The sequence below is a fragment of the Lepidothrix coronata genome, unplaced genomic scaffold (genome assembly GCF_001604755.1).
Source record: "Lepidothrix coronata isolate B3197 unplaced genomic scaffold, Lepidothrix_coronata-1.0 Scaffold15, whole genome shotgun sequence".
NCBI lineage: Eukaryota > Metazoa > Chordata > Aves > Passeriformes > Pipridae > Lepidothrix > Lepidothrix coronata.
Window position 1 is genome coordinate 6,829,623 of NW_016690195.1, and position 27,381 is coordinate 6,857,003.

Sequence of the window (27,381 nt, forward strand, 5' to 3'; positions counted from 1 at the left end):
TAGTTGCTCTTCCCTTATCCACCAACACTGTAATCCCATCATGGAAGTCCACCAAATTTGTCAGGCATGAGTCACCCTTAATGAAGCCATACTGGCTGTCATCAGCTACCTCTTTATTTTCCATGTGCCTTAGCACAGTCTCCAGAGGAGTCTGTTTCATAATCTTGCCGGGCACCAAGGTGAGATTGACTGGCCTGTAGTTCCCTTTTTAAGAGTGCAGGCTATGTTCTTCCTTTTCCAGTCAATTGGAACTTCATCAGAATACCACAACTTCTCAAATATGATGGATAGTGGCTTTGCCACTTTGTGCACCATGCCTCTCAGGACCGACAGGTGCATCTCATCAAGTTCCATGGATTTGTGCACCTTCAGGTTCCTTAGATGGTCTTGAACCTGATCTTCTCCTATGGTGGGAAGTTACTGATTCTCTCAGCCCTTGTCTTTGCCTCCCCTGCTTGGGAGGTGTGGATAAAGCACTTGTCAGTGGAGACTGAGTCAAAAACATTGCTGAGTACCTCAACCATCTCCATGTCCCACGTCTCCTGTTTCCTTCTGGAGAGGGTCCACCTTTTCCCTATGCTTCTTTCAGGAGCTGTTCTGGTTGCCCTTGACAACCCTGGACAGATTTATTTCTATCAGGACTCTAGCTTTCCCAATGTGATCTGTAGCTGCTCGGACAACTTGTCCGCATTCCTCCCGGGTTGTCTGCCCTTTCTTTCACCCTCTGTAGGCCTCCTTTTTGTGTTTCAGATTGTCCAGGAGCTCCTTGATAATCCAGGCAAGTGTTCTGGAGCTTTGTTTGACTTCCTCTTTGTCAAAATGCAACATTTCTGAGGTTGGAGGAGGTGATCCTTGAATATTAACCAGCTATCTTGGTCCTCTCATGAATCTAGGGCTTTATTCCATGGTACTCCACCAAGCAAATCCCTGAGGAGGCTGAAGTCTGCTCTCCTGAAGTCAAGTTAGCAAGCTTCTGCCCTTCTCACTGGTCTAAGAATCTTGCACTTCATCATTTCACGGTCACTGCACCCAAAGCTGCCCTTCAGCTTCACATTCCTCACCAGCATCTCAGCATCTCCTTGTTGCTGAGAAGGTCCAGCACCTCTCCTTGCTGGATCCTCTACCACATAGAGAAGAAAATTGAAAAGTGCAAATAAAAATGTAAGTCATGCTATTTTTTTTCTTCTCTCTCTCTCTTTTTTTTTTTTTTTTTTTTTTTTTTTTTTTTTTACCAGAAAGAAAATACCAAGAGATCTGTTTCTAAATAATGCTCTGACTGTTTGGGAACAAAAAAAAAAAACCTAAACCTTTTCCACCATCTAACACAATATATCTAATGTAGGTCAGAGGGAAAAAAAAAAAAAAAGGGAAAGAAAAAGGCTTAGGCACTTAATTCTAAAATACCTTACTTTGAAGTGAAATCTTGAGCCATAAGAAAGTACCTATCATGCCTACACAGGAAAGTTAATCCTCTCAGACTACGTATAAATACTAGGGAAAAAAATTAATCTATTTTTGCCCCGACTAGGAGGTGATCTGACGTAAAACTGATCTGCTTCATAAGCAATATAATAATACCAAAGGCAATAATCACAGCTAAGACACAGGTAAAGCACCAATGCTATAACAACCTCCAGTTGTAGTAGTATCAGTGTTAGAATATGCTTGTATTGCCATAAAAAAAACCCTGCATATAAGATGTAAATTAAAAAAAAAAAACAAACCACAGTAGAGGCACACTGTGTTGAAAAGATCACAGAAAACTATTACTTATTTGCTATCACCTTGTCTGTGCAATAAATACAAAACTTATAATAAATATGACTTATTTATCTTATACATACCTATAGTAATTGTTCTGATGTGCATGAATATGACTATCTCAAACCTATAGCCATGTCTAAAAAATCTAAAAGTAGAAGGATTATGCTTTACCCATCAGATATTTGTTCCAAACCATTAATTTTTTATAAAAGCATAACTCATCATGTGCCATATCTAACCATATATATTCTTGGAATTCTATTTAATTACTCATTTATTTATCTTTAATTTTTTTTAAATACTTTAGTATAACTTGCATAACAATCACCATTTATACAACAATATGTCTGCTCTTGTGGACAATTTAGATTACTGAGGTAGACAACTTTTCTGGATATAATGTTGAGTTTTAAACTTCACTTACTTAAAATCTCTACCTAAAATTCCTATAAAAGCATTTGTCTACTATCCATATATGATATTATAAAGTACTAATAATGATTTCCAATGAGACCTGTGTGAGACAATATTTATTTGCAAAAGAATTATTCCATAATTAATAACCAAAAATCATATAGTTCTGGGATAAAAATGCAAATGTAAAAAATAACTGAAAGAAAACCAAATGCTTTAAAACACTTTGAATCTTCTGAGATCTATGATCAGTTATAAATATTCAATCATTTATATGAATTTATGTTAATTCCTGTACTCAGACAGACTAGTGCAAATCTGTTAATTCTTTCAAAAGTTTATCATGATCAGACCTTATAATTTACCATGGGAAACTTTTATTGACTTAATATCATTAATCTGAGATGGAAACATAGGTAACAACAATTTCACATTATAGTTCATTTAATGCATGCCTATATAAACAGAATAGTTAATATCTAAAAGTTAGAACATTACAGTTGATAAATAATTTGTATTATTTTTACTATTATATGATATAATATTAGATTTTGAAGACCCTTTTCAGATAAAGGGTCCTTTTGTATTAACTTTGAAACAGGTTTCAGTTAATTGCTGAAGTCTGGTTTGAGGTATTTCTCTTTGATTCCTTACTACTGCATTTAGTCTCTTCCACTGAGATTTATTTATTTTTATAAATAATGTCAAAAAGCTCTCATCCAAGGTTAAACATTGTCTGGATGTTTCAGGTTCTCCCAGTCCTGTAGTGCAAGTGATATGAAGAATGGTTGGTATTATCTATTTAGAGGTTCAGAGATCAAGATTTCTAGTCATATAGGTATGAGAACATTAAAAATTGCTCTAACGTTACTCATTAGCAGTTGTAGTGAAAAAGGCTACTGACGTTCATTAATTACAGAAGACAACTCTCAACAATAGTAAAGATACAGAATGAAAAATGTAAAGACAAAGAATTAGTTTAGAAAATCATGAAATATTCTGAAGGAAGTAGAAATGTTTGCCAGGTAATGCAATCAGTATTACTATAAAAACCCAGCAAAGCACCAAAATCCACTAGCTGTGCAGACTGTAGAGGTATCACTAAAGAATAGATAATTTTGAGGCCTGAGATATTTTATTTCCTATAGGAAATAGTTGTAATTACTATTACTACTACTGTGATTTGACTGGCAATCTTAATTTTGGAAACAGAAAAAAATAGATTAAAATGACATGTTGCTTTGAAAGAAGCTGGAAAATTGCAATTTATTTTTTTTTTAACTTGCAATACTATATAAAAAAGAAAGCCTAATACTTTTTCTTATCTGTGTTAAATGGTCATTTGTGGCAATTCTACATTCAGATGTGTGAAAGGACTGATTAAAATGGCTTTGAAATTTATGCTATAAATGATAGAGAATGGGAAGTTGGGACTGTGACATTGTCATCTGATATCACCTGGAAAAATAGTTGGCAAATTCTGACTGACAATTATAATACTTGTTAAAACACGTGGTTCATACTCAACATCATGAAGTTCTAAAACCTGTTAGCCCACACCTTAAAGAGTTAGAATTTGTAGTGAAGCTGTACTGTTCAGCAGTAGCGGGAATGGCAAAGCTCTTGTGCCTTGTAAGTGTCCTCTGTGAAAGAACATGAAGGATACCTACTGATGGTGTTCTGAATCTTTTGATACAAGAGAGAGAATCTTCTGTATCATCTGGATAGGTGGGTGTATTGGGTCTGGCTGAGCTGGAGTTCATTTCCCCACAGTAGCCCTCACAGTGCTGTGCTTTGCATTGGCAGCTAGAAGGGTGTTGATAACACACCGTGTTTTGGCTACTGCTGAGCACACCATCAGCACTGTAACATTCCTCCTTCAATTGAGGGCAAGATCCTGGGAGGGGCCACAACCAGGACAGCTGACCCAAACTAACCAAAGGGATATTCCATGCCATATGATGTCAGCTCAGATATAAAAGCTAAGGTAAGGAGCAGGAAGGCAGGCATTCATTGTGTCCAGTGGCTGCCTGCTAGGGAACCATTACACGTGTTGAAGCCCTGCTTCCCGGGAGTGGCCGACCATCACTGCTGATGGGAAATAGAGAATAAACCGTGTTATCTTTCACTTTGCTTTTGTGCACACAAGCTTTCACCCGGCTTCTGCTTTAATAATCTGCCTTATTCGTACCCACGAGTTGTTTTCCATCTTACTGTCTCCCCTGTCCGGCTGGGAAGGGGAATGACAGAATGGCTGGGTGGGCACCTAGTATCCAGCCAAGGTCAACCCATCACAGTGGAATAATTTTAACTTCAGCAAAACAACAGGAAGCTTAGATTTATAACTGACGTATGGAAACAGTTTATTCCTGAAGTGTTTTGCAGTAATGTGTCTTTAGGTTGAATCCAAAGGGTTTGCTGTTGTGAGTTGCAGCTACATGTCATGGCCAGAAATCACTTTCCAGCACAAGGTCTTGCAGGAAGAATCAAATAAAGTTCATATCACGTATCAAATCTAGCCCCATAATTATAATTAACTGTTATTCAATTAATAAATACTTTAAATAATTTACAGTATGCCAACAGTCTTTGTACTTGATCAGACATCATGAAATTACTAAGCACTTAACTTCACTTGTTCCTAAAGTGTTACCTGAGTATTGCAACTATTTCCCTTACTGAACTATACTCAGTATGCTGAGAATAATCATCTGGTATTTGAATTTGGTGAGTTGGGTTTGTTTGTTGGTTTGGTGTTTTGTATTTTTTTTCCACATTATGTTATACATCTAATTGAGTTTGACCAAGTTCTGCAAATAAGTGTAATGGCAGTCCTTTGGTGAAAAAGACAAAGAATTAGATGTAGCAAATGCATGACTATTTTTCTTTTGAGGACTTTCAGCTTTTTAAAAAATATAGGCACAAAATTTATCAAAGAAGTTTATCAAACTTTTTTTCTTTTGCTTTAGAAACACACAGTTCAAAGACTTTTTGTCAAAAAACAAACTTTGTGAGGAAATTAACATGGAGCATTCCAATAGCATTTATCTTGGAACAAAATGCATACATTTTGAACAAGCACATCTGCAAATTTTCATGAACAAAAACAGTCATTCTAATAGTTCACTGAATAGAGACGCAGGCAAATTATCAGAACAACGGTGTTCTTTTCAGGAAAGGAAGAATTAGTATACAGTTGTTATGGGTATTAAATAATCATTTCCTTTTCCTTGTTAGATAGAATATGTTTGGGTTTTTTATAAGACAGAAGAAATTAAATATATGGCTAACGTGATTAATTATCTTTTCAATTTCAATTTAAACCACAAAATATTAGAATGGCATCATAGGCAAAATATGGCACCATAGGCAAAACTTGGTCCAGTTTCCTGTTCTTGGAAATGTAGCAAGTTTCAGGTCTTTCTTTTTTTATTAATTTTAATGTAATTCTTGAATCACAAGAAATGAACTTTAAATATATTCAGTTTTAAATTAACTTTTTGAATAATTTCATATTTTACATGCGTATTGGGGGGAAAGGTTCCCTCACAGTGAGATAGGTTATTTTTAGTATCTGCCAGTCTTAGCAAATTCTCTTGAAATCCTGGCTCTTAAAACACATTTGTTTTTATAAGTTTTATAAGGTAGAAAAATTTTGGTACAGAAGTATGACCATGATATGTTTACCTGATATTCATTTTAAGTCAGAAAACTTAGAAAAGGAAAAGGGAAGTTTCTTAGAGTATTTTTTTTTTTAATTAAAGAATTTACCTTGACAAGCTGGGACTGGAACATCCCACGAGTAATAACCATATGGAGACTTCCTGCATACAGCAGTACTTTTCCCAATGAGCCGAAACCCTCGATCGCAAGCCCAGCGAACCATACTGTTGAGCTGTCCACCTGTCTGACTGACAATGAAACCATGTGGAGGGGACTCTGGAGTACTACAGTAGAGAGCTTTAAACATAAATATCAAATAAATAAAATATGCATTTAAAATTCAGATGATAATTCTTGAAAAATTGTGGCTGAATTCAGTGGACATCTGATAAGAAGCTGAGAAACCACCACTAAAAGTTTTATTTTGTGTCCTGATCATGCATGCATCAAACAATATGACAAAATAGAAAGGTGAAAAAATAAACCGTTTTAAGCTCTTTATAAGCTTCAGGTTTCAGTAGCCTCAAAAGAAATAGAGTGATAGCTCACTTTTATAACTGGCTATTATTTTGGGTTTTTGTTCTGTTTTATTTTTTCACCATCTTCTTTTTAAAGCAAGTAAGCTACAGAATTTTAGTTTATGATTAAATTTATTGTAATTGTATACATTTCAGTAGCATACAAATTTTTGAAAGAAGGAAACATCTAGTGCATCCTGCGCATAACTCTTTTCAAATAATCTTTTCTTTCTGGTCCTAAATAAGTTATTTCTTTCAAGTTCTGTGATAGAATGAACTGAAGGAAAGCAAAATATTTAATATAGATTTTAATCATACGTATTAGTGCCACCATAAATCCACGGCAAAAATACCAAATCTGCTTCTAGTTGTTGTTGATTTATCTAGAACACATTAAGTCCTACAGAAGTCTTATCTAGAGACTATGAAAAAAATCAGAAATCTTTGTGAGAGCAAAAGTTATCTCTAATAGATACAATTGCCATAATCTGAAATTATTTATGTACTTCAAGACTCTCTGACATTAAATACTACTTGCTTATTATATTTCCTTTCACTCCCTTGTTCATTAAATCCATGAGCACCAAGTCACTTGTGTTTAGCTACAGACCAGAAGGCTCTTGTAACCTGGCAACTAGTTTAAGATAAATGTTGTTTGTGTAAGAGTTTAACTTGGTTTCTAACTGGTTTAATTTAAGGCTGCTAGCCAAGATGGCCAATTTCCTTTTTTGTACAAAACAAAATTATGCTGGAAGTTCCAAGTGCTTCCTTTAGGCTTTGAAGAATGTTTATAACTATAGGCATTTGTTTTCTCAGGCAAATAGAGAAGTGCTGCTTCACTTGCTCTTTAAGCCTTTCCATGTTCCATGAGTTACTTCAGGTCAATGTTTTTCTCAGGTGAAAGCTTCCTCTACACAGAATAAAGTTTGTTTACAACAAAAATATGTTAAACATATTAAAGCAAAGAGCAAAATGAGAAGCACTGCCATATCTTTCAGAGCACATACTATGAAAATATTTTCTTCCTTACGCTAAATTTCTCCTGCCTTACACTCTTGGAAGAATCAGAGATACTTAGTGTATAAGAAAATACACTGGTATTTTCTGAGAGATACAGATCACAATTAAATATTTCCTGTCTACCTCTCAATAGTTCTCTCACTACCTGTAGGGAAAGAGAAGAATTTCTTCTTCTTTCTCTTTTAACAGATCGAAGAGGTACTATAGGAAATGAAAATAGGTACCATATAATACTTTGTGTCTAGTCAACAGTGAATGTTATCTAGTTCACAACAAACATTTTAAGTCTGAGAAAACTATCCTCTCCTAAAGGGAAAGATGACACTGATGTTGTTTCACTGAATATTATGAGCCTAATAATTTTTAGGCTCATAATTGCAGTTGTGGAGGAGCCAAAAATTGAGTGAGGAAAAACAAAAAAACCAGCAGAAAGAATTTTATATTTATTCTCTATTTCTTTCTTCACTTTGTAAAGTGAAATTGCTTTATGCCAATAACTTCTCTAATATCTACAGATACTAACCCTAGTACTTTTCATATCTTTGGTCATCATAAAAAAATCAAATATAGATTTTGTGCAATTGCTGCAAATTGCAACAGGTCTACTTTAGTTTGATTAACTAATATAATTTTCCAGTGAAATTCTTATTATATAATAATTCTGTAAAAGCAATTATACAAAATTCTATCATTGTCAAGTACCATTTTCACACACTATTCATCATTATGTTAGTTTGAATTAATAACACATACAATACTGGCACTTTTTACATACTAATTGACCTCTTCTAATACTGTTTGCTGCTTCTGTTGAACCTTAAAGAGTTCAATCCCCCAGGGTTTCATAATTTTTTCTCTTTATAGCTCTTCACTCCTGCTTTGTTTCTATGTCTGTCTCTGTCCCACCAAAATTGTTAATAATGAATTGCATTATTAAGATACAGTTTGTAAAACACCCCAGGAGGTACACAAGTGCAAATAAATGCTGGGAGAGAGAAGAGGAAAGCTTCTTTCATCTTTAGTGCTGGTTTATGCCATTTGAAAGCCCTGTGAAGCATTTTCTTAAATCTCTACAGAGCACATGTGTGAGGTATTTTTTCCTCACAAGATCAGTATCATCAGGTTCATAGATAGAAAAGATTGGATTTCCTTTCAGTTTGGTTAATTAAAGATACAAAACATAGCTTATATTACCCTTTTTACATACATAAATGTTCCGTATTGAAGTTTTATACACACTGTAGAGAGTCACAATTACATACCTATATATCTTATCCTGAAACCTTTTTTATTGGTGCCATGATCTGCTGACCAACGGAGAAATACTTCATGGCCATTACTGGTTATATTTAGAGAAGATGAATAGTCCCCACTGAGAGATATGAGCAATGGGCTATGACTATTTGGTCCTTGGTACAAAGGAAGGGAAAAAAAAAAGAAAAAAGGAGTTACAAAGTTTAAAATAACATATCATAAATTATGTGCACATAACTATATATATGAATAAAGCCTCCTCCAAGCAAATGGCAAATTAACTTGAATTAAAAATAGAAGTTGACATTACATGTTATATGCTAGACAGTATATATTTGCTTAAAAGAAAATTTATTTCTAAACATAATTTATGCAGTACAATTTCAAAAGACAGTAATCCAACAATTCCTTCTAGCACAATGAATCAAAATAATTGATTTTTAAAGATTTTTTATACTGAAAAGTTATGATGTACATAAACAGTAGTGATTACCCAGATGCAATATAAAAATACAATTATATAGAAAAAGTATAATCCAAAGTTATGCATCCTATAGTTACCATCAAACACCTCAAGTATATCAAATTCCTTTTCTGTCTGGAAGAATTCAAAGAACATGCTGATATTATATCCTTTTTCCACGGTAATGGTCCATGCACACATCTGGAGATTGGGGTAGCTGTCAGGATATCCAGGGCTCAATATTACTCCTGTTGAATCCAGACGCATTTCATTGGCTGGGCAGAGCACTGTGAAACACAAAGATTGGCAAAAAAATCTAAAGCCCACTATTTCTGTTTCATGTGATTGTCAAGATTTTTCTGAGTTCAAAAGAACTTAATTACTCATTATTTTTATATAAATTGAGCAGAATGGTGTTTAAAAATATGATGCAGGGGTTTAATTTTGAATTATCTGGATTCACTAGGTCTACATAAAATAAAAATCTCAGTAAATAGAAATAGTTGATATTACCATGTTATCAGAACTTTTTTCAAAAACCGTTTTTGCTTCATGATATAGGAACAAGTGCCTACAGTATATTCAGAACTGAATACTGCTAAACAGGAGCTTTGAAATCTGGTTTTATATTGACAACTAACTCTTACAAAAAAATTAGTTAGTCCTGAGTTATTAAAAGTTACGCAAGAAAAATAATAGGATCTTAGGTTTCTCAAGAACACTGAAAATAATATTGGCTTATTACATACAAAAATCAGGTTTTATGTTGAAAAGTTATTGGACTATGAAGAGAGACAAAGAACACAGAAAAGCAGAGATGAGTGAGAAAAAGAATAATCGTCTCCATAACAAAAATCAAAAGAATCATAGAATGTTTTGATTGAAAGGGACATTTGAAGGTCATTTAGTACAACCCCCTGCAAATCCATCCAACCCGCACTTGAAAAAGAGAAAGGAATCTGCCAATATATTTTAAAAATATTAATCTCTTACTTGCAAATTAGCAAAATTTAAGAAGTTGTTTCTCATGTCCTGTGTTTGTTTTCAAGAAGAGATTGAATAAAACACTTCCATGCCACCTGAGAAAACTCATATGGCTGGAATCGGTCAACCTACAGTGCTGTGCCAGTTGTGACACAAAGCTCAAGCAAACGAATGAACTCATCCACTCAGCTTTATAGTACATATATGTACATATATATAAATTATATATAAACAAAAATGTGTGGCAGAAAGAGCATAATAGTAATCTGGCTGCACTTGTTTATTTGCAGCTAGTTTTGCCGCCTCCATATTATTCTGCTTTGCAAATTATCCTTAATTTAGGGATCTTCAGCTAAACTTCCCTCAGGAATTTTATAGATGGTTTAAAGACCTATTTCTGTAAAATAGATTCCCTTGGCAGTCAAGTAGCAAAGTATTTTATGAATCAGAGAAAACGTATCTGAGATATAGTTAAGAGTCATCATTCAAGAATTTTCTCAGGGTCCCTTAATTATGATGCAAAATACAGTTTGGATCTTCTTACTGTGAAGTTTTTATTTATCCCAAAAGTAGAAAATAATTTAAACCAAAATTAAGAACAAAGTTACATGTTGCATATGGAAAATACTCTATTTTAAAAAAATAAAATGATAGCCATTGGCATAAGCTTGTGTAATTTAGTGATTATTTTCTCATCTAAAGAAGGAAATCTTCAATAATTTTAAGAAATGATCATCCAACTGATCAAATTATTTTAAGTTAAAAATTAAAGAAAAATTCAACCTAAAGTCATTTTATACCAGCTAAAGCATACAACATATGTACAAAGTTCAGTGAACAGGAGTTAACACAATGAAATCTAACAACAAACCTCTGCTCTACCTGGTGAAAAGAATTAGTAAATCATTTAAGAACCAACAGAAGAACTGTGTTTTTATCTAGAGAGTGATTGCTATAGCCTGCACAATTAAAGTATGGTGGCTTATCCATAGATCAGTGTGATATACTAAAATCACGAAAAACAGAAATGTTAGGCATGTAATTTTGCTGCCTCTAGATTCCAAAAAGTTATTTTTTTCCATTCATCATTGAAATTTTACTTATATATTGTGAACTTCAAACTTAGATATTATATAAATCAATACAAATTAAAATTATGCTGCTGCTTATTCGACCTGTCAAGTTTGGTCATTTTTAACACAATTCAACAAATTCCTTTGCATTTTTCTTTTTGATTCTCTGTATCTAACCCTTAAAACTACGTTCAGTTCACTCTGCTTTAAACAAAAATTATGAAAGAACTGATTTAATATTCAGTATTGGATCCAATGTTTAGCATTTATATCTGACAGTTAAAAGATTAACTGTGGTAACTGAAGTCATCATTCCTGAGGTTTTGTCTTTGGTCTTGCATTGAATACAAATATGCCTTCAGCAACACGTGCTGACAAAATGCCTCAGGATTAGCACATATGTCTCTATTTGCCCTATCTAATATTACATCATTTTAACAGCTAAAGCAATGCCTGGAGGTTATTTAATGGTTTTCCACCTATTAAATTCTATGAGTCTGCCAAGTTAGGATTTTAATTTAAATTGGGGTGTTGGAGGCTATTTATAGAAGTAATTGTGCCTAAATAAATGTATGAATTTTCAGAAATTATCAGTGTTAAAGTTCTTATGAAGCTCACATTTCAGGATCACTTTGCATTTTTAAGACATAGACTCTTAAAAGAGCTAGACTGCTATGAATGAGTTTGATTTTAGCATAGTTTTGTGCATAAAATCAGAGGAAAATGGTTTATTCAGCTGTAATAGTAGACCCTTCTTTTATCTTGGGAGTGCAGGAAAAGGATATATTTATAAGACACTAATTTTTTAACTCTCATCTGAAAACCTAGGTGGAGATTATAGTAATAATTAAGTTCTAAAAATTAATATACCAATGTTTAATTTCCTAACATCTATACTGTGCACCAGTTTGAAACTTCATCAATTTCTAATAAACAGTTAGATATTAAAGCTTAACTTGTAAAAGTAGTAGATTTATTGCCAATTAATTTACTATTGCCAAATAAATCTTTCAACATCAGTGTTTTATAGATATGTTAATGAATTAAAATTACTGGGGAAGGAACACCAAAATATCGGATTGGTAGAAAAAAACAGAAAGTAGTATTTTTCATATAATACAAATGTAAATCAAATGTATTTATTATGACTGATTTGAGAAAGTATTTTAATCCTGCAGTAGATGTTAGAATATTAAGCTCAACAGTAGAAAGATCACAAAGGAATATTACAGCAACCAGTAGAATCCAAAATGACTGTTGCTTACATAACTTATGCTTTTAGGAGGCTATTGTGTTTTGGTTTTGTCTTTTTTTCTAGAAAAGACTTTATCATACATGTTCATAACTGAAAGTCCTTATTCACCTTTCTGGAAATAAATGGAAAAATCAGTAAGAAAACATAAACACATACCCATCACTGGAACTTCAAAGAGATTCCAGTCTTTTAATAGAGCATGTGCAAGGCTTATCTTCATTAGCTTCTTCATCAGTTCAGTATGAAAGAAAACCCTCAGATTTTCTTTAAAATTATGGAAAAATTATATTAGAGGGTAACATATCAACTTTCAGCTTAATAAAGACTGGTTTAAACTGTGATGTTAGTGGTTGGCAGGACTGTAATCTCGTTTTGACTTTAACAATGAGATGGTATTATATCTGTATTTGTAGTTTTCAATACTTCACAAAGTAGAGCAGCAGTCCTTTAAACTCGTGAAATTCACTAAAAATTACTAATTATCTTGCATTAATATCTGAAACACAACAACGATATACTGGGAATAGCATAAAAAATCTGAAATAGTTTCAGTATGCCATTTTACGTAAAGAGATGGAGGAGGGTATGTGAGGAATCACCATTCAGCTGGACTGGCAGCAGGAAAATAAAAACAAGAAAAAACCTTGACAAGAAGGTGGTGCTCCATCCATCTGAAGTCTTTCACCCAGTCGGCATGTCAGAATCTCATTACCAACCAACGTAAAGCCTGGTTGACACTGGTATCTTATTATGTCTCCTGTTTGGAAAAACAAAACAAGACAAAACACAAACAAACAAAAGAAACATTAAACAGCAATTAACTGAGACTTTTAGCTTTGAAAACATTATTGATTAATGAAGTTTCTTGCCACCACATAAAATGGGCTAAATGACCTCTGGCATAAACAACTTTGATTAGTCTAAGAAATGTGGTAAATGAGCTTTGTGTTGCACACTGTGTTGCATCTATCACTGTTTTTCACCACATTATTTGTTGGATAGTTTGCTAATTTGTCTAGGTTTGACTGATGCTGTGTGAACATGTCCACAGAGCTTTAAGCAATATAATTTATAGGATAACCATTATGGAACTAAAGGTATTAGATCAAGTCAGTAACTCATACAATCCTGAGGGGTGAAAAAATTAAACAGGAACTAATTTAGTTGATGATATCTAAATTTGGCATGGTGAGAATAAGAAATTTTCATTTTTTAATTAAGAAATAAATAATTCATATGGTTTTATATACCAATAAAAGTGAAATTTTTATATCCCAGAAGTTAGTTCTCTTTGGTTCAGATTACAGAGAAGAAAGGGGAAAAATATTTTCTCTTTGTTACTTATATAACTAATCAAATATTGATATGGACTAAAAACAAATTTATTTTTCTTTGCCATCATATGAGCAAAACTAGCTGTTCAGACATCTGACATATGAAAGAAATTTATATGATCAGACATCTGATCATATAAATCAAATTTCTTTGAATTGTAGGTGGCTAAGTAATATTATTACACGTCTCAGAAGGTCAGAATGTCATCCCCTTCTCTGATCCTCATAATTTTCACAAATTTGATTTTACTCTTAAGGTCAAACGACCTTAATTCTGGTACAGAATATACCATTTTCTACGTGTTTTCTTATGGGTTTTGTTTGTTTGTTTCAGTGAAATACAATGTTTTATATTAGTGAGTATGAAAAATGTATTTTAAAATGAAGTCAATTACAAAGAGTTACTGTATTACTTATATGTCATCTCTGAATGGGATTCAGGAGGTATAGGGAAGAGGAATGACTTCTTAAAAAACGTATTTTCAAATAAAAATCTAATGTATTATAGGCATGATTTTCATCCTGAAAAGCATCCCATGCACAGTAAGCTTATTTTTGAAACAAATGTTGCTTTCATTTTCTCTTATATTACCTATTTCGAATTCATCATCCTCAGTTAGAATTTCTGCATTTGGTATATTTGCTGGAGGCTGGCAGACCCGGAGCTGATAGGCTATAAACAGGAACAAAGCACAGCTGACATTCTCAAACACAGTTAACAGAGCCATGCAAACTTAATTGATTTAATACCCATATTAACAGGATGAAAGTAAAAACTCTATTAATGTATTTTGAAACTTTCAGGAGAATCAAAAAAAAGGAAATGAAAACATCAGAAGTTGTGTCTGTGTTCTTGATTATTTATTTTAGTTGCAAAACCCTCGTAAATAACCTAAGAAACCTAGAATTGGTTACCAATTTTCTCACTTAAGTGATCTCACAAAAAATAAATATTTTTGTATTGTGAAACTATTGTTTTGCTCGTTTTGGGTTCTTTTTTTTTTTTTTTACAATACAATTTTACTGTTGGACTCTTCTGTAATAAATACAAGTTTTGGAATCCCAAAGACTCTACTCAGAGGCAGAATAACTAATGGACAGAAGCATTTTGAATGTGAAATTTCCCAGTAAATGAACACTTGTGGAGCACACCGCACCTGCAGATAGGGTCAGAGAAAAATGCAGCTTTCAAAATTTTCATTTGAAGTCTCACATGAAATAATTTTCTGTGATTTAACACATGATGCAGCAGCCAGGCAAAATAATTAGGTGAAACAAATGAAAATAAGTAGGAAGAGTATGCAGAAGCTATACAGATTTTTTTTTCAGAGATTGTATGAGGATAGGCCCATATCTGGACACTGACAAAATTCTATTTAATCTTAATGCAATTAGGACAGTAATCTAATTTGCCAAACTTTTGTCAGTCACAAAATTTATACCGTAACAGGTAAGACCTTTTGTTACTATTGAGTCACCCATATTTGATATCTTCCTATTACACTCCTTTTTGTTGATCATATAATGAAGATCTACTTAAATCAGTGAGTCAGAAAGCTAACATTAGGATAAAGCAATTTAAAGTAAAACATACCAAGTAAACATGAAACAACTGTGCTATTTGCATCCTAAGAAAACTAATAATAAGAATCACAATATCATTAAAAATTGATTCAATAAAAAAAAAATGTATCATTTATCTCAAATGTATCTCATTTGAGGGTATCAGGAGTATCATTAATTTTAATCCCCGAATTATCTATCTTAAATAGATTTGACTCCTCTCATGTTTCCTTTACTGTTATAAATTTTGTATAGCTGATATGAAGGATCATAGCCTCCAAGATACTGAGTGATTTTTATTATCTTGACAACAACAATCCAAAGATTGTTTTAAGTTTCTTCATGAGTAATCCTCGTGCTGCTCAGTTTGCATCTTTACTACGCATTAGGGCCCACATCTGTGGAATGATAATTTGCACAGCAAAAGAAACAGGTGAAAGAAGATAAGCTCCTTAGAGACACTTTACTACTAGCAAATGATTAAACAGGAAGAAACAGCCTCGAGTTGCTCCACGTGAGGCTTATATTGGATATTATGAAAAATTTATTGATCAAAGGGGTTGTGAAGCATTGGAACAGGATGCCCAGGGAAGTGGTGAAGTCACAGTCTCTGAAGGTAATTACAAGAAGTGTAGATTTGGCACTTGTGGACCCGGTTTAGTAGTGGACTTAGCAGTGTTGGGTCTACAGTTGGACTCAATGTTCTTAAAGCTCTTTTCCAATCTGAACGATTCTATGGTTCCATGAGCGTTTTTACATATTTTTGGTCAAATACCGATATATTAGTAGATATCAATAAATATCAATTTATATATTAATGAATACAAAGTGTCATTTTTGTCCTTCACAAGCTGATACATGCAACTTAGATGCCAAGATTTGGAACAGAAATTTTTAGCCCTCTCTACCTAGCCCTGCTGGAGCCTATATCCTGCAATCAATTTAAGTGCTGTTGATGGTGGGTTTTTTTCATTGTGAGCTTTAGGTAATTTTTGTTTTCTTTGGTTTTTTTAGATTATGGTTCCTCTGCTCCTCAATTCTGTCTACCTATATTAACCATGGTCTCTACTAAGCCAAAAAGAAAGTCTTCTAGTCCCAACATTTGATCAGGATCCAAAAAACAGATTGTCAATGTTTTCTAGAATAGTCATTCCAATAGGCATTCATGGAGCACCTAAAAGCACCCTTACTTATGGATCTGTTTCCTTGTAATTATAAGAATGCAAAACACACTTGGCCACAGAGGGTTTGAATGATTATGAAAAGAGGTAGAATTCGGTGCATTTATTTTTACCCATTTTCATTCAGTCAGTAGTTAATTCCAGGGTAGATTAATGTTAACTGCACAGTATAGTTCACTATCATTGGCATCTCTACAAAAAAAGTACTTTCTTCAAAATATCCCAATATCTAAGAAAAATTTAATGTCCTCCAAAAACATTCAGATTTCAAAGGAAGTTTAGAAGCATCGTAAGCAGTAAGAAGATGTGCACCTTGAGCTTTAGGGTCTTGATGCTACATTCTTTGCTCCTGTCTCATCACAGTGAATTCTTTTTTTTTGTTGTTTTGCTTGACTACTAGTAAATTTAATATTTGGTCAAGAAAATAGTTTATTTTCATCATTCATATTATTCCTTCATATGTTTGCATTACCCTAGTGCAGGTCAGTCATAGTAATAATAGCAACTCTTCTTAGGAAAAGTAATTAATTTTCTCATGAGTTGTCTGCCTGCAGTGACCAGTGCAGATAATGAAATAGAGAAATTTGTCACACTTACCATGATAACTGAGTACAAAGAAGCCACTGGTAGTAAAGTCACTGTGAAACTTGATCAGAATCTGATTGGAAGTGCTATAGACTGATTCTAAGGCAGTGTTGCCACTAAACTGCCCAATTTGAGGAGAAGTTTGATCTGGTCCATCCCTAAGAAAAAACAAACACAGGAATATTTTTTTTCCCAACCAAATAATATAATTTCTCTAATTTTTAAATGATTGCAGTAATTTTGCTCTAGATTATTCTAAAAGGCACAAGACAACTAAAATAAGATAAAATAGATGTGAAGGGCTGAAAGCCTTTTCAAATCCTGTGTAGACTGGATCTTAGTTCAACCACCTTTTGAAAGCAATTTTCTTATTTTCAAATAAAAATCGAAGCAAATTCAAAATTATTGAATTTGTAATTGTTCTTCATCTTCTTGCTACAACCTCTGATTACATTTGTGTATTTATACTTTCAAATGTGGCTATCAGAAAATAAATAAACCTAATATGTAAAATCTTCTTCACATGCATTTACTGATATTATTTTGCATTATTTATTGAGATTTAGACAGAACATGTACTGCTGGTAAGATCATTGCTATGTTATGGAAAAATGAATTTCAGTAGAAATTTCTAATTTCAGTAGAAAAATTAAATCAAAGTTAGTACTAAACAACAGCGGAACCGTACAGAGGACAGAATCGCAGTACAAGGGGATTAAAAGTTCATATTTGCTTCCTTTCAGATCAGAATTCACAAACATTAAATAATAGAAGTTTAAAGTTAATTTTTTCAACTGTTATTTTAACTGAAAGTATATAATATTTAACTGAAAAAATACAATATATAATAAAATATGGATATTTTTTATTTTGAAAATTTTGTAGTAGTATTTTTGTCCAAATCTGACACATTTACTCTTCCCCCTCTGTTTTATCAGAGAAATTATATGCTTTGAAACATTTAAATTGGGAATAAAATGCATTTTTTTCCATTGGAAACTTCTGTAAAAAGTTTGATCAATTCTGTAAACAATTATAATCCCAGAAGTGGCATAAACTACATAATTCTGTAGCCATCATGTATATAATACAATTTTTGCACGTGTATAGAAATGAGGCCTAAAGCCATGAAACGTCTTGAGATACGTGGTGGAGGGATTAATGTGATAGGCTGCTGATGAGGGTGATAGGTTATCATGCAGAGCCATGATGGACATGGATTCAGGTACATAGAGAATATAATTTGTTTACGGCTATTGTTGGCTCAACTGCTTTTGTCATGGCTAGATACAAATAGAGTCTCTCCTTTTACGTACTCTTAAAAGTAAAAAGAGCCAAGTTGGAAGAAATTAAGAAAGTGTTGCCATATTTTCTAGTACTAACACTCTAAACCAGTAACACACATATCTGTAAACTCTTATTATCGCTCCTTAAGCACTATTTCTCTTGGTTGTTGATGAGCTGTCATAGCACGTCTCTGTATGCTCTTGTCGACAAACTGAGGAACACTATTATTGATTTTGAATTCTTGTCCAGTGCTATCTAGAGAGAATGGTCCATTGGAAAACATGGATTGGTACAACTCACTCATTTGGCCTACAGAGAACACCAGTTTCAAGGGTAAAACCACAAATATACTCTTTTAAATTCATGCTTTGTTGTATAGTGTCACATGAGGATTAAATAAATGCCAACACTGTTTCCTTACCAGACAGTTATGAAATCATATATTGGCTCAGTTTGAAGAACTGTGAAATTGATGTAGATTCCATTCCCAGGTGGTACTCTTACAAGCCAGAAGCAATCTTGAAAGTTTGGATACTCATCAGGGTATCCAGGAGAGTATATGGTGCCATTCATTGCAGTTATATTTCCTCCACAGAGAGCTATAAAAAAGACAATTTAAAAAAAACCCAAAACATTAAATTCTTTTTGGGTTATTAGACTATGTAAAAAACATACTGTTAAACACATTTGGTACACTATAACTACACTGCATATGACCATTGCTGTGTAAAGAAACAGATGTTATTGAGCTTTGTGCCAAGAGTCAGAAGTCCATTTTGACATTATTGGTCAAAAAAAAAAGCAAAAAAACCCACAATTTTGATGTTATAAATACTATCAGAACTGGAACTAAAGCCAAATTTAGATATTGGGTAAAATTTCCTGCGCAACTGAAAATGATTTTGTTAGGCTTTGTATAAATGCTAGCTACAAATTAGTTGGGAATCCCATTAATTTCTTTCATTTATTGTCAGATTGACAACCAAAAGTAACACGTGAGAGAAGGGATATGCTTAGTTGATGGGTGGGTGAAAATTACAGGGGAAATTGAAAATAAAAATGTTGTCCAGCAGTACGAATAGCAATTTTGCACTTATGGAAACAAATTCCGATAGATAAAGTAAGAGTTTTCTCTGTAATTCGCATTGAACTGTACTAATTTTAGATGCCATATAGTGCAGGAATCACCATACAGATTCTGGATTTTCACTTCTGGAAAACCCTTAGTCCAGTTACATGATTTTCTCCTCAGAGGCTTCAGATGATGTTGAGTATGACACCACCCTGTTATTACAGAAGAGAAATTATGTTATAGAAGCCTAGTTCCGGAAAAGTGAGCAAGGTAAAAACTGCATCATTTGCTTTATTTTGCATACATTTTTTTTTTGCCCACTCTACCCCAAGATGCACATGGCATGGCAACCCAGATTCCATAAAATATGTTTAAAAATCTCTAACCGGAGAACAGGTTGTTGGAAATACAAGTTTTACCTATAGGAATTATAGGCATTGTATTTAGCTAAAGCATGTATATATGTGATTATACATATATACACTTTGGTGCTGAATTGTAGGTTAAGGAGTCTTTCATAGTCACACCTCATCTGTTCAGACTGAACAGCTGGCATACTGCTTTTCTTCAGCTTTTAGCTTCAAAGTCTCAAAGGGGTTTGAGCAGTGCAGACAGAATTGATTTTGCAGCTGGGTCTTAGGGGAGTGAAGAAATGGTCTGATGACTGTCAGGCAAAGAGATTTCTTGGAAAAGGAGAGGAACAGAATCCAAACAGAGGAAAGCAAGGGAGATGAGTTAAGAAGGGTCAGAGAGTACTAGATGATGCTGAGTACAGGTTAAAGAAATATTAGGTGCATGAGGATGCAAAAAGAGAAGAAAATTGTTTAAACAGAAAGCAAGTTTAGTAACATTTGATTCAGATTGTTACAAACTCTTTACTAAAAATACCACAGTAAATAACTGCACAAACCCCATGTAATGTAAGAAATTTTTCTAGGAGCTGAGTAATGTTGACAGTCTGTAATCATGCAGTATAACACACATTTTAGGTCTCTATTATTAATTTGGTTGATTTTTTTAATCTTCATCTTTTCATATGACATTAGGTAGAAACCAAGAACATCCAGCCACTGTTCAGGAATTTCATCAAAATTGATACTCAGAACAGCAATGTGCTTTAGACATCTTCAAATTTACTAATTAAATTCCTGGGTCCACTAAGGTAGTTCAAAGAAGCAGAATCACTCTATTCAGTAAATTATTTGTTTTGATTCTGAGGCACAGAAAATACAGTTAGAACTAAGTAATAGGGAAAAGCTAAGTGTTTAGCAGTTAAGACATGAACTATTATTATTCCCACAGGATCCAGAAAAAGGGTGTTAAAACTTAATTGAAATTAATTAACTTCTTTCCCTTTCAAAAACCAGACAGTGTAGGTGTCATCTCTCTTCTATATGATGAGGCTTCCCTTTCTGAATTCAGTATCGGTTAGGTCTTAATTTAGCTACCACTTCCCCTAGAATTTCCTGTGGCTCACTGACTCCAGAAGGAATTTGGAGTAATGAGACTTTTCATTTAAGTATCTAAATTTGGGAAGACAGTTCAGAATACAATTCAAAAATCCAGAAAATAGGGGAGTTTTTTATTTTCTGCTAGGGTGGTTTGTTTTGTTTTGTTTTGGGGGTTTTTTTGGTGGCTTTATTTTGGAGGGGGGGTATTTTGTTGTTTTTTTAGGGGGGAGGTTGTTGTTGTTGTGGGTTTTTGAGGTTTTTCTCTTCTACACACTCAATCCCATTCTTAATGCTGAGCTTTTACCATTCAATATATAGAGAAATTAGGCCTTTAACTGGGATCTTGAATACCTCTCCTGAAACTGTGAAGGGTCTTATGCCATATGAAAGTGGGCACTCAACATCTTGTACAGATTTCATCTTTGCTTAGGCATACAGAGAACTTTACAGTCAATAACTTAATTGTTAAAGATGTTTGGAACTTGCAGTCCCAGGAACGTAGGATTTTGGGATGACAATTTTAAATATGAAGTATCTTTGCTGTGTCTATGGGTTTTTTTTCAGGAATCTAATCTTGGTGTCTAAATGTTGCCACAACTATGACGAAGCCGGACCTTCCACAGGAATGTAATTATTTCGTATGGAAGAAAATCCAGTCCTCAGTTCAACAAATAGCTTTTGTGGTGCACATCTATTTCTCAAAGACATTTCTGTATTACCAAAACACCCATCCTTTCTTTTCTTTTTCAGAGTCTGGCAACACAACATGACTGGCCTTCCTTGGCCTGTTGCTTAGGTACAGATTCCTTTCAGCATAGCTAGGGATAAGAGAAGCACTTCTACAGAATCATCATATACATTAATACTGTCTCCTGAAAACGTAAGCTATGTGCAAGTCATAGTTCATTGAATCTGCTTACCTGTTGCAAGCATAATAATGAAAAGAAAATCTGAAAGGTTAAAAAATATAATTTAAAATAAAATCGCATTCAGAAAAAATATATTTACAAGGAATTCACATAGCATTGACTGGAGGACAATTGCACTTTATGCCACCTAACATTTCTTTCTAACTGATAAGAGAGAACATAAGTGGACAGAATTGGTAAATTTAATTTTTGAATTCTTTTTTTTCCTGATTCAGTCCAGACCTTTCACTGCGTTGCATCACCTAGATTAAAAGCAGCATGGGTCTCCACATTCCAGACTTTAAGCCTAACCTTCCAAATGTAAACTTATTACCTCAGATAAGTTTTCAGAGATTTCATATTTCCATGAAACATTTCAGCTTCTCCACTAAAATTTTAATGTGCAAAACCGAATACTTCCTGTGCAAAGACCACAATGTAAAAATACAGGTCCCTATAAATTGAAAAGCTGAAAACTACTTCAGTTAACAGTCCTTAGGAAGACTTTCAAATAATGAAGAGTTCATAGGTCACCTGGAACATACCTTCACATCTGGGGAGAGGATGATTCCAATTGCGGCTGATTCCATGAAGACAAGTCAGAGCTGAATTTCCAATTAATGTGTAGCCAGGAAAACACTCAAATGAAATAGTCTGTCCCACAGTGAAGTCATTTCCAATAACAAAACCATTCCGAAATGGTCGAGGATCAGGACAGCTTTGCAGCTGATATGCTGAAATAAGTAATAAAAATGGGGGGAAAAATAAGTAAGACACAAATTCTAATTACTTCAAAAATAAAAGTTTTTAATTAGAATAAACTTAATAATCATGGGCATCCCATATGTCTAAAGTTCCATGAAAGTGATGATCAAATCATTGATCCTACACCTGGAGTAGGTACAGTGAAACTAGCTAGGATTCTGTGCTACTAAATAACATTTCTTTTTGTCATTTGAAGATACCAAACTGAGCTAGAAGATTTGAAGCATTGGCGTCTTATTAGAGAACTGAGAAGAAATAAGCAGTGCACAGTCTGCAGTATCAGAATATCAGAGGTTGTATATGTTTGAAAGAAGCAGTTCTCTCTTATGTGATTAAAACACAGACAGGAACTTTTCATTCTGTGACAAATAACAGCATCTCCAAAATGATTACTATTAATAGCACTAATAGTATAAGCTCTTAAGTCTGGCCTTCTTAGCAGTTTAAGTCATAAATTGACTTTATCTGTAAAAGCTAATACTTTTTACAGTGGCTCACTTCCAGAATGTTACAGAGTTCAAGTCAATTTGGACTTGTTACTATTAAAACAGTAATAGGAGACTGCTCTAACGTAAAAACTCTTTAAATCCTTCTTTGGTGTTATTCAAGTAATGAGAGCAGGTCTAGTTTAAAATATACATTTGACCTTTTTCTGTGAACAGTGGTGATCTAATCCCTTTTACATGAATATGCAACTCTATAAATAGAATTATGATCTTGCAGTCTTCATGAGCTCAGCATGACCTACTTGGGTGCAACAGAATACGAACTTTTCAGGGAAATTGCGAACTAGGAAATGGATTTGGAGATTTCTGGGTTGGTATTAATTTTCACTAGTCTACATCAATCCAGTACTCTAAAACAGTATTTAGATCATATCCTTCCAGAACACAATACACAAAATCCCCAAAAGCCCATAAAACCTTCAGCAGCCATATTGTTCTCACAAGAATATCCAAATCTCACCTTGATATACAATATGAAATCCTTGTTTATTCTGTGAGTAATCACTGTGAAAGTATAAGCTGGTTTCATGAGTTGTGCTGAACAGAGAGGCTGGGAGCTGAGGGCCACTTAGTCTCCCAATAACCGTGCTAGTTTCTGTAGATCCACTCCTAACTTCTAAGTAGTCATGTATGGTCTCCGTTGAGAAATTCAAAAATTGCAAATGGACACCTGAAAAATATTGTAAGTAAATAAAAGCCACCAGTATTGATACCAGGAAAGAAAATAAAGTATGTACATCTTACACTGATAATCACAAAAAATAATCAGTTGGAAATGCATGTGTTACACCACCGGATACAATCCATGGAATTCAGTTTGAAGCATTGTTTTTCCATACACATGACTAATTCTGAGAGGCTGACAAGGTAAAAAATGCTAATGTACTGAAATACTGACATAATCCAAGGCATCAAACTGTAGGTTACATATATATTACTTTTTGGAAAACATTGTTCTTTGTGTATTTAGAATCACAGAATCATAGAATTTAGGTCAAATTTAAGTTCTGAATTCTGAATACATTCCATTTACCTAAATCTTTCCTGTTTTCAATTGCATAATCTCCTTTTCTATTAAATGAAAAAATGCTTTGTGTGCATACACCTGAAAAAAAAAGTGACAGACTTCTATCTCAGAGATAGCCCCACTGTAGTTGCACATAAACTGATCTCTCTCAGATTATATTTATTTTTTAAAAAACATTTATATACATGAAATAACAAGGCACAGTAAAAAAAATTCATCTTATATGGATTATATGTATTGTAAAAGTATGTGGAAGCAAAGTATCTGCTCCTTCAAGGTTATCTGGTCACTGACCTTTTTCAATGGAGCAAGAAAAAATAAGAAAAGGAGGAAGCCATGAAAAGAGCATACCAAGACACGAACCCAAAGGACAAACAGTAAGTGAGGCAGTGATGAGAATAGAGAATAAAAGGAACGTGTTTCATGTAAAATGGGGCTGGTCAGTATGTTTGTTTTGTTGAGCACCTGGTCATATCTGTCTTATCATCTCATATCTTCTTATTAAATCTTTTCTTAGCTATCTATCTGTGTAATCTCACTCTTAATCCTGCGTTTATGTGTTTGCAAGGATTAAGTGCCAGCTACTGCTGAGACCTGAATCTGTGAGCAGAACTTGGTGCCTGTTACTGGAGTGGTGTGGGTGCCTCCAGCCAGTGGTGCCAAATACTTGAGGGAGTAAGAGGTCATAGCTCTCTGGATCTAGGGATAGTCCTACAGACCTTGTTCCTAGATCGTCAGCTAATGGAGGCACCAGTGTGAGTGGACTGGGTGCCAACTTCTGAAGTCAAAGCAGGGAGCCTCTGGCCTGAAGTGTTTACAAGAAACTTTCAGTCACTGGGGTGTGAACAGTGTGTTCTTGAAACCAACTACTGGGAGGACTAGTAGTGGGGTGATGAAGAGCTCAGTGTTGGTGGCTGTAATAAAGCCGTGAGGCTGTGGGTCACAGCCTTGTGCCTGGTGCTGGCTGCTGAGGGGTAAGTGTCTATATCTTCCCCAGTCCCAGTGAGTGTAGGGATGGACAAGTGTCACCTGCTCGCAAACTTTCAACTGGACTAGACAGTGAGTAGGAAGGCCTTGGGTCCAGCTCGGGAAGAGTCCATGCTGGTACACTCAGGACTTGAAGAAGTGGAGTACATAAGGGATGAGTGTGAGTGCTGCACATTTGCAGCGAGCATCAAACTGGACTGGCTGGCAAGTAGGGGACCCATGAAGCAGGTAAGGGAGCCTGAGATCCAGAGGGGGCTGCAAGCAGATGCTCAAGGCATCCACAATGTATGTGTGCTTGTCAACCTAGAGAACGTTGTGTGTGTGTCTTTAGTGACCTTCTGACTCTGCCAGCCCATGAGGAGGAGGGGACTTGGCTGCCTGCGTTTGTGTTTCAAGTAAGCCCTGTAAGTAAGTGCTGTTGAAGGCAGTACCCTTCTCAGTGTCAGTGTGTGTTACCAGCCACATCAGTGTCCTCTGTGTTTGTGTGTCAGTGCTCAGCTTTGTTACTATTTGAATCTGCAAATGGTAAAGTGGCATATGGCTGCCACTCATCTTGAGCAGAGACTTTGTGTCTCTGGGCACCAGACTGAGATCCAGAGGCAGGAGGATCCTCAGCTGGAGTGGCTGCAGGAGGTGGCTGCACTTATAACACTTCTTTCTAAGTCACTAAAAAAATGTAAATCATGTTATCTAACCATCATTCATCAGTCCCTCTCCCATTAAACATGGAGTTCAATTATTTAATTCTCATACACACACTGTGGCATATGATGGTCTTAGTGACAGAAATTTCTGATTAGTTGGTTTAGTAAGGAACAGGGAGGCAGCTTACTATCCATTAGCATGTTATCTCTCCTAACCAGGTGGAGTATTACAATGATTATGTGGCAGGAGGAGAAGAAAATGTTCAGCAGCTGAGTAGTTATAGGGCTTTTAAACATTTTTCTGTTTATAAAAATTTCTATATAATTACAACAAAGTAGAATTTGTATTTTGTCAGGAACTAGTGCAACTACAGAATGATAATGGAGTAGTTTCATTAGAAAGATGATTGAGCTCCACTGGTGTTTCTGGCAAAGACAAGCAACATGATTTCATATAAAATTGAAAGAAAAAGATATAATATCAGATAAATTATGAAAAAGTAATGAATAATTTTGTAACACCTAGACTGTAATAGCTAAATAGTGTTTGTCACTGTCTTTTAGAGTTTTCTCCCTAGATACCATGTAAAGTTTGTGAATGGTTTTATGAAGCATGGAATATTTTATATGCTACCAGAAAAAAAAGATAGGTGCGCAATTAAATCACTACTAACCTGATAATTTCTGTCTTTCTTTATCAGAAGACAGACTATATGTGATAAGAAAACTTTTGCTTATAAGTGTCATTCTTTGACCTTGCCAGCCTTCCAAATCAACTTATATCCAAGCTTTTCTCTTTTTCTGTGATATTTGTAGACTTGGCCTTTCATTTGATCCCGTGAACCAAACACTTGTCCAAAGTTTAAGCTGCCATTAATAACCGCCGACTCTTGTGATCTTGCTGTCAGGTTTTTTTCCTCTTTCACCCACTTTCTTTGATACAAGACCATGTCTAATATATTTTTGCCCATCATTCTGCTCTCTGTACTCTACTATCTTTCTTTACAACTTCCTGAACTGTAGCAGTATTCCCAAGTATTCATCCTTTCCTCAGCCTGTAGCACCTGTCTCTATTTGTCCAAGACTTCTGCTTGTTGGACTGATTTTTTCTCTGACTTTTATGCAGTTTGGGCACCCCTTTTGAAAGAGCATTTAAAATATTTGCATATACAAATATATTTGTATATGTACATCGACACAGTTGGTTTAGATTACACTATTAGCTGACATACAGTGGAAAAAGCTTATGATCTGTAATTAATAACTGAGAAAAAATATTCTTAGAAACAGTTAAACAATTGAAAGTCTATAGAAGCTTCCCATGATGGTGTTTTTGCGTTTTTCTATTTACTACTCAGAAGAGTTGGGTTTAAGTGCCTCCACTGGACTGGAATCACAGCATCACTAAAACCAGTTTTAGCCATCACTTCTTCAAATGTCACATTTTTTCTTTTTAAAATGAAATTTTACTTTAATTTTCAATCCTGTTTTAATCACATCCCATTTAGAAAATGTCAAAAATGTCAAGCACTTGTTCAGTCTGTGCAGTTTTAATTTTCTCCTAGAAAAAGGAGCATTTTATTTTCCTATACATGAACTGGAAAACAGTTGATAAATCCAGTGAATAAACTTCAGTTAGGACAAAGCAGTTCAGAACTATTGA

General features: G+C 34.3%; 1 protein-coding gene across 4 annotated transcripts in view; it reads right to left on the reverse strand.

Moving 5' to 3' along the window:
• CSMD3 (CUB and Sushi multiple domains 3) overlaps nucleotides 1-27,381 on the reverse strand; it is a 618,429-nt gene that overhangs the window by 76,308 nt on the left and 514,740 nt on the right. For all 4 annotated transcript variants that reach the window (XM_017806514.1, XM_017806517.1, XM_017806516.1 and 1 more), the window contains 9 exons: nucleotides 23,521-23,730; nucleotides 22,335-22,523; nucleotides 18,780-18,957; nucleotides 17,084-17,229; nucleotides 14,335-14,415; nucleotides 13,052-13,165; nucleotides 9,195-9,383; nucleotides 8,642-8,788; nucleotides 5,950-6,138 (listed from right to left, as the gene is read on the reverse strand). In XM_017806514.1, coding sequence (XP_017662003.1) covers nucleotides 5,950-6,138; nucleotides 8,642-8,788; nucleotides 9,195-9,383; nucleotides 13,052-13,165; nucleotides 14,335-14,415; nucleotides 17,084-17,229; nucleotides 18,780-18,957; nucleotides 22,335-22,523; nucleotides 23,521-23,730 — 1,443 coding nt within the window. The remainder of the gene's footprint in view (nucleotides 1-5,949; nucleotides 6,139-8,641; nucleotides 8,789-9,194; nucleotides 9,384-13,051; nucleotides 13,166-14,334; nucleotides 14,416-17,083; nucleotides 17,230-18,779; nucleotides 18,958-22,334; nucleotides 22,524-23,520; nucleotides 23,731-27,381) is intronic.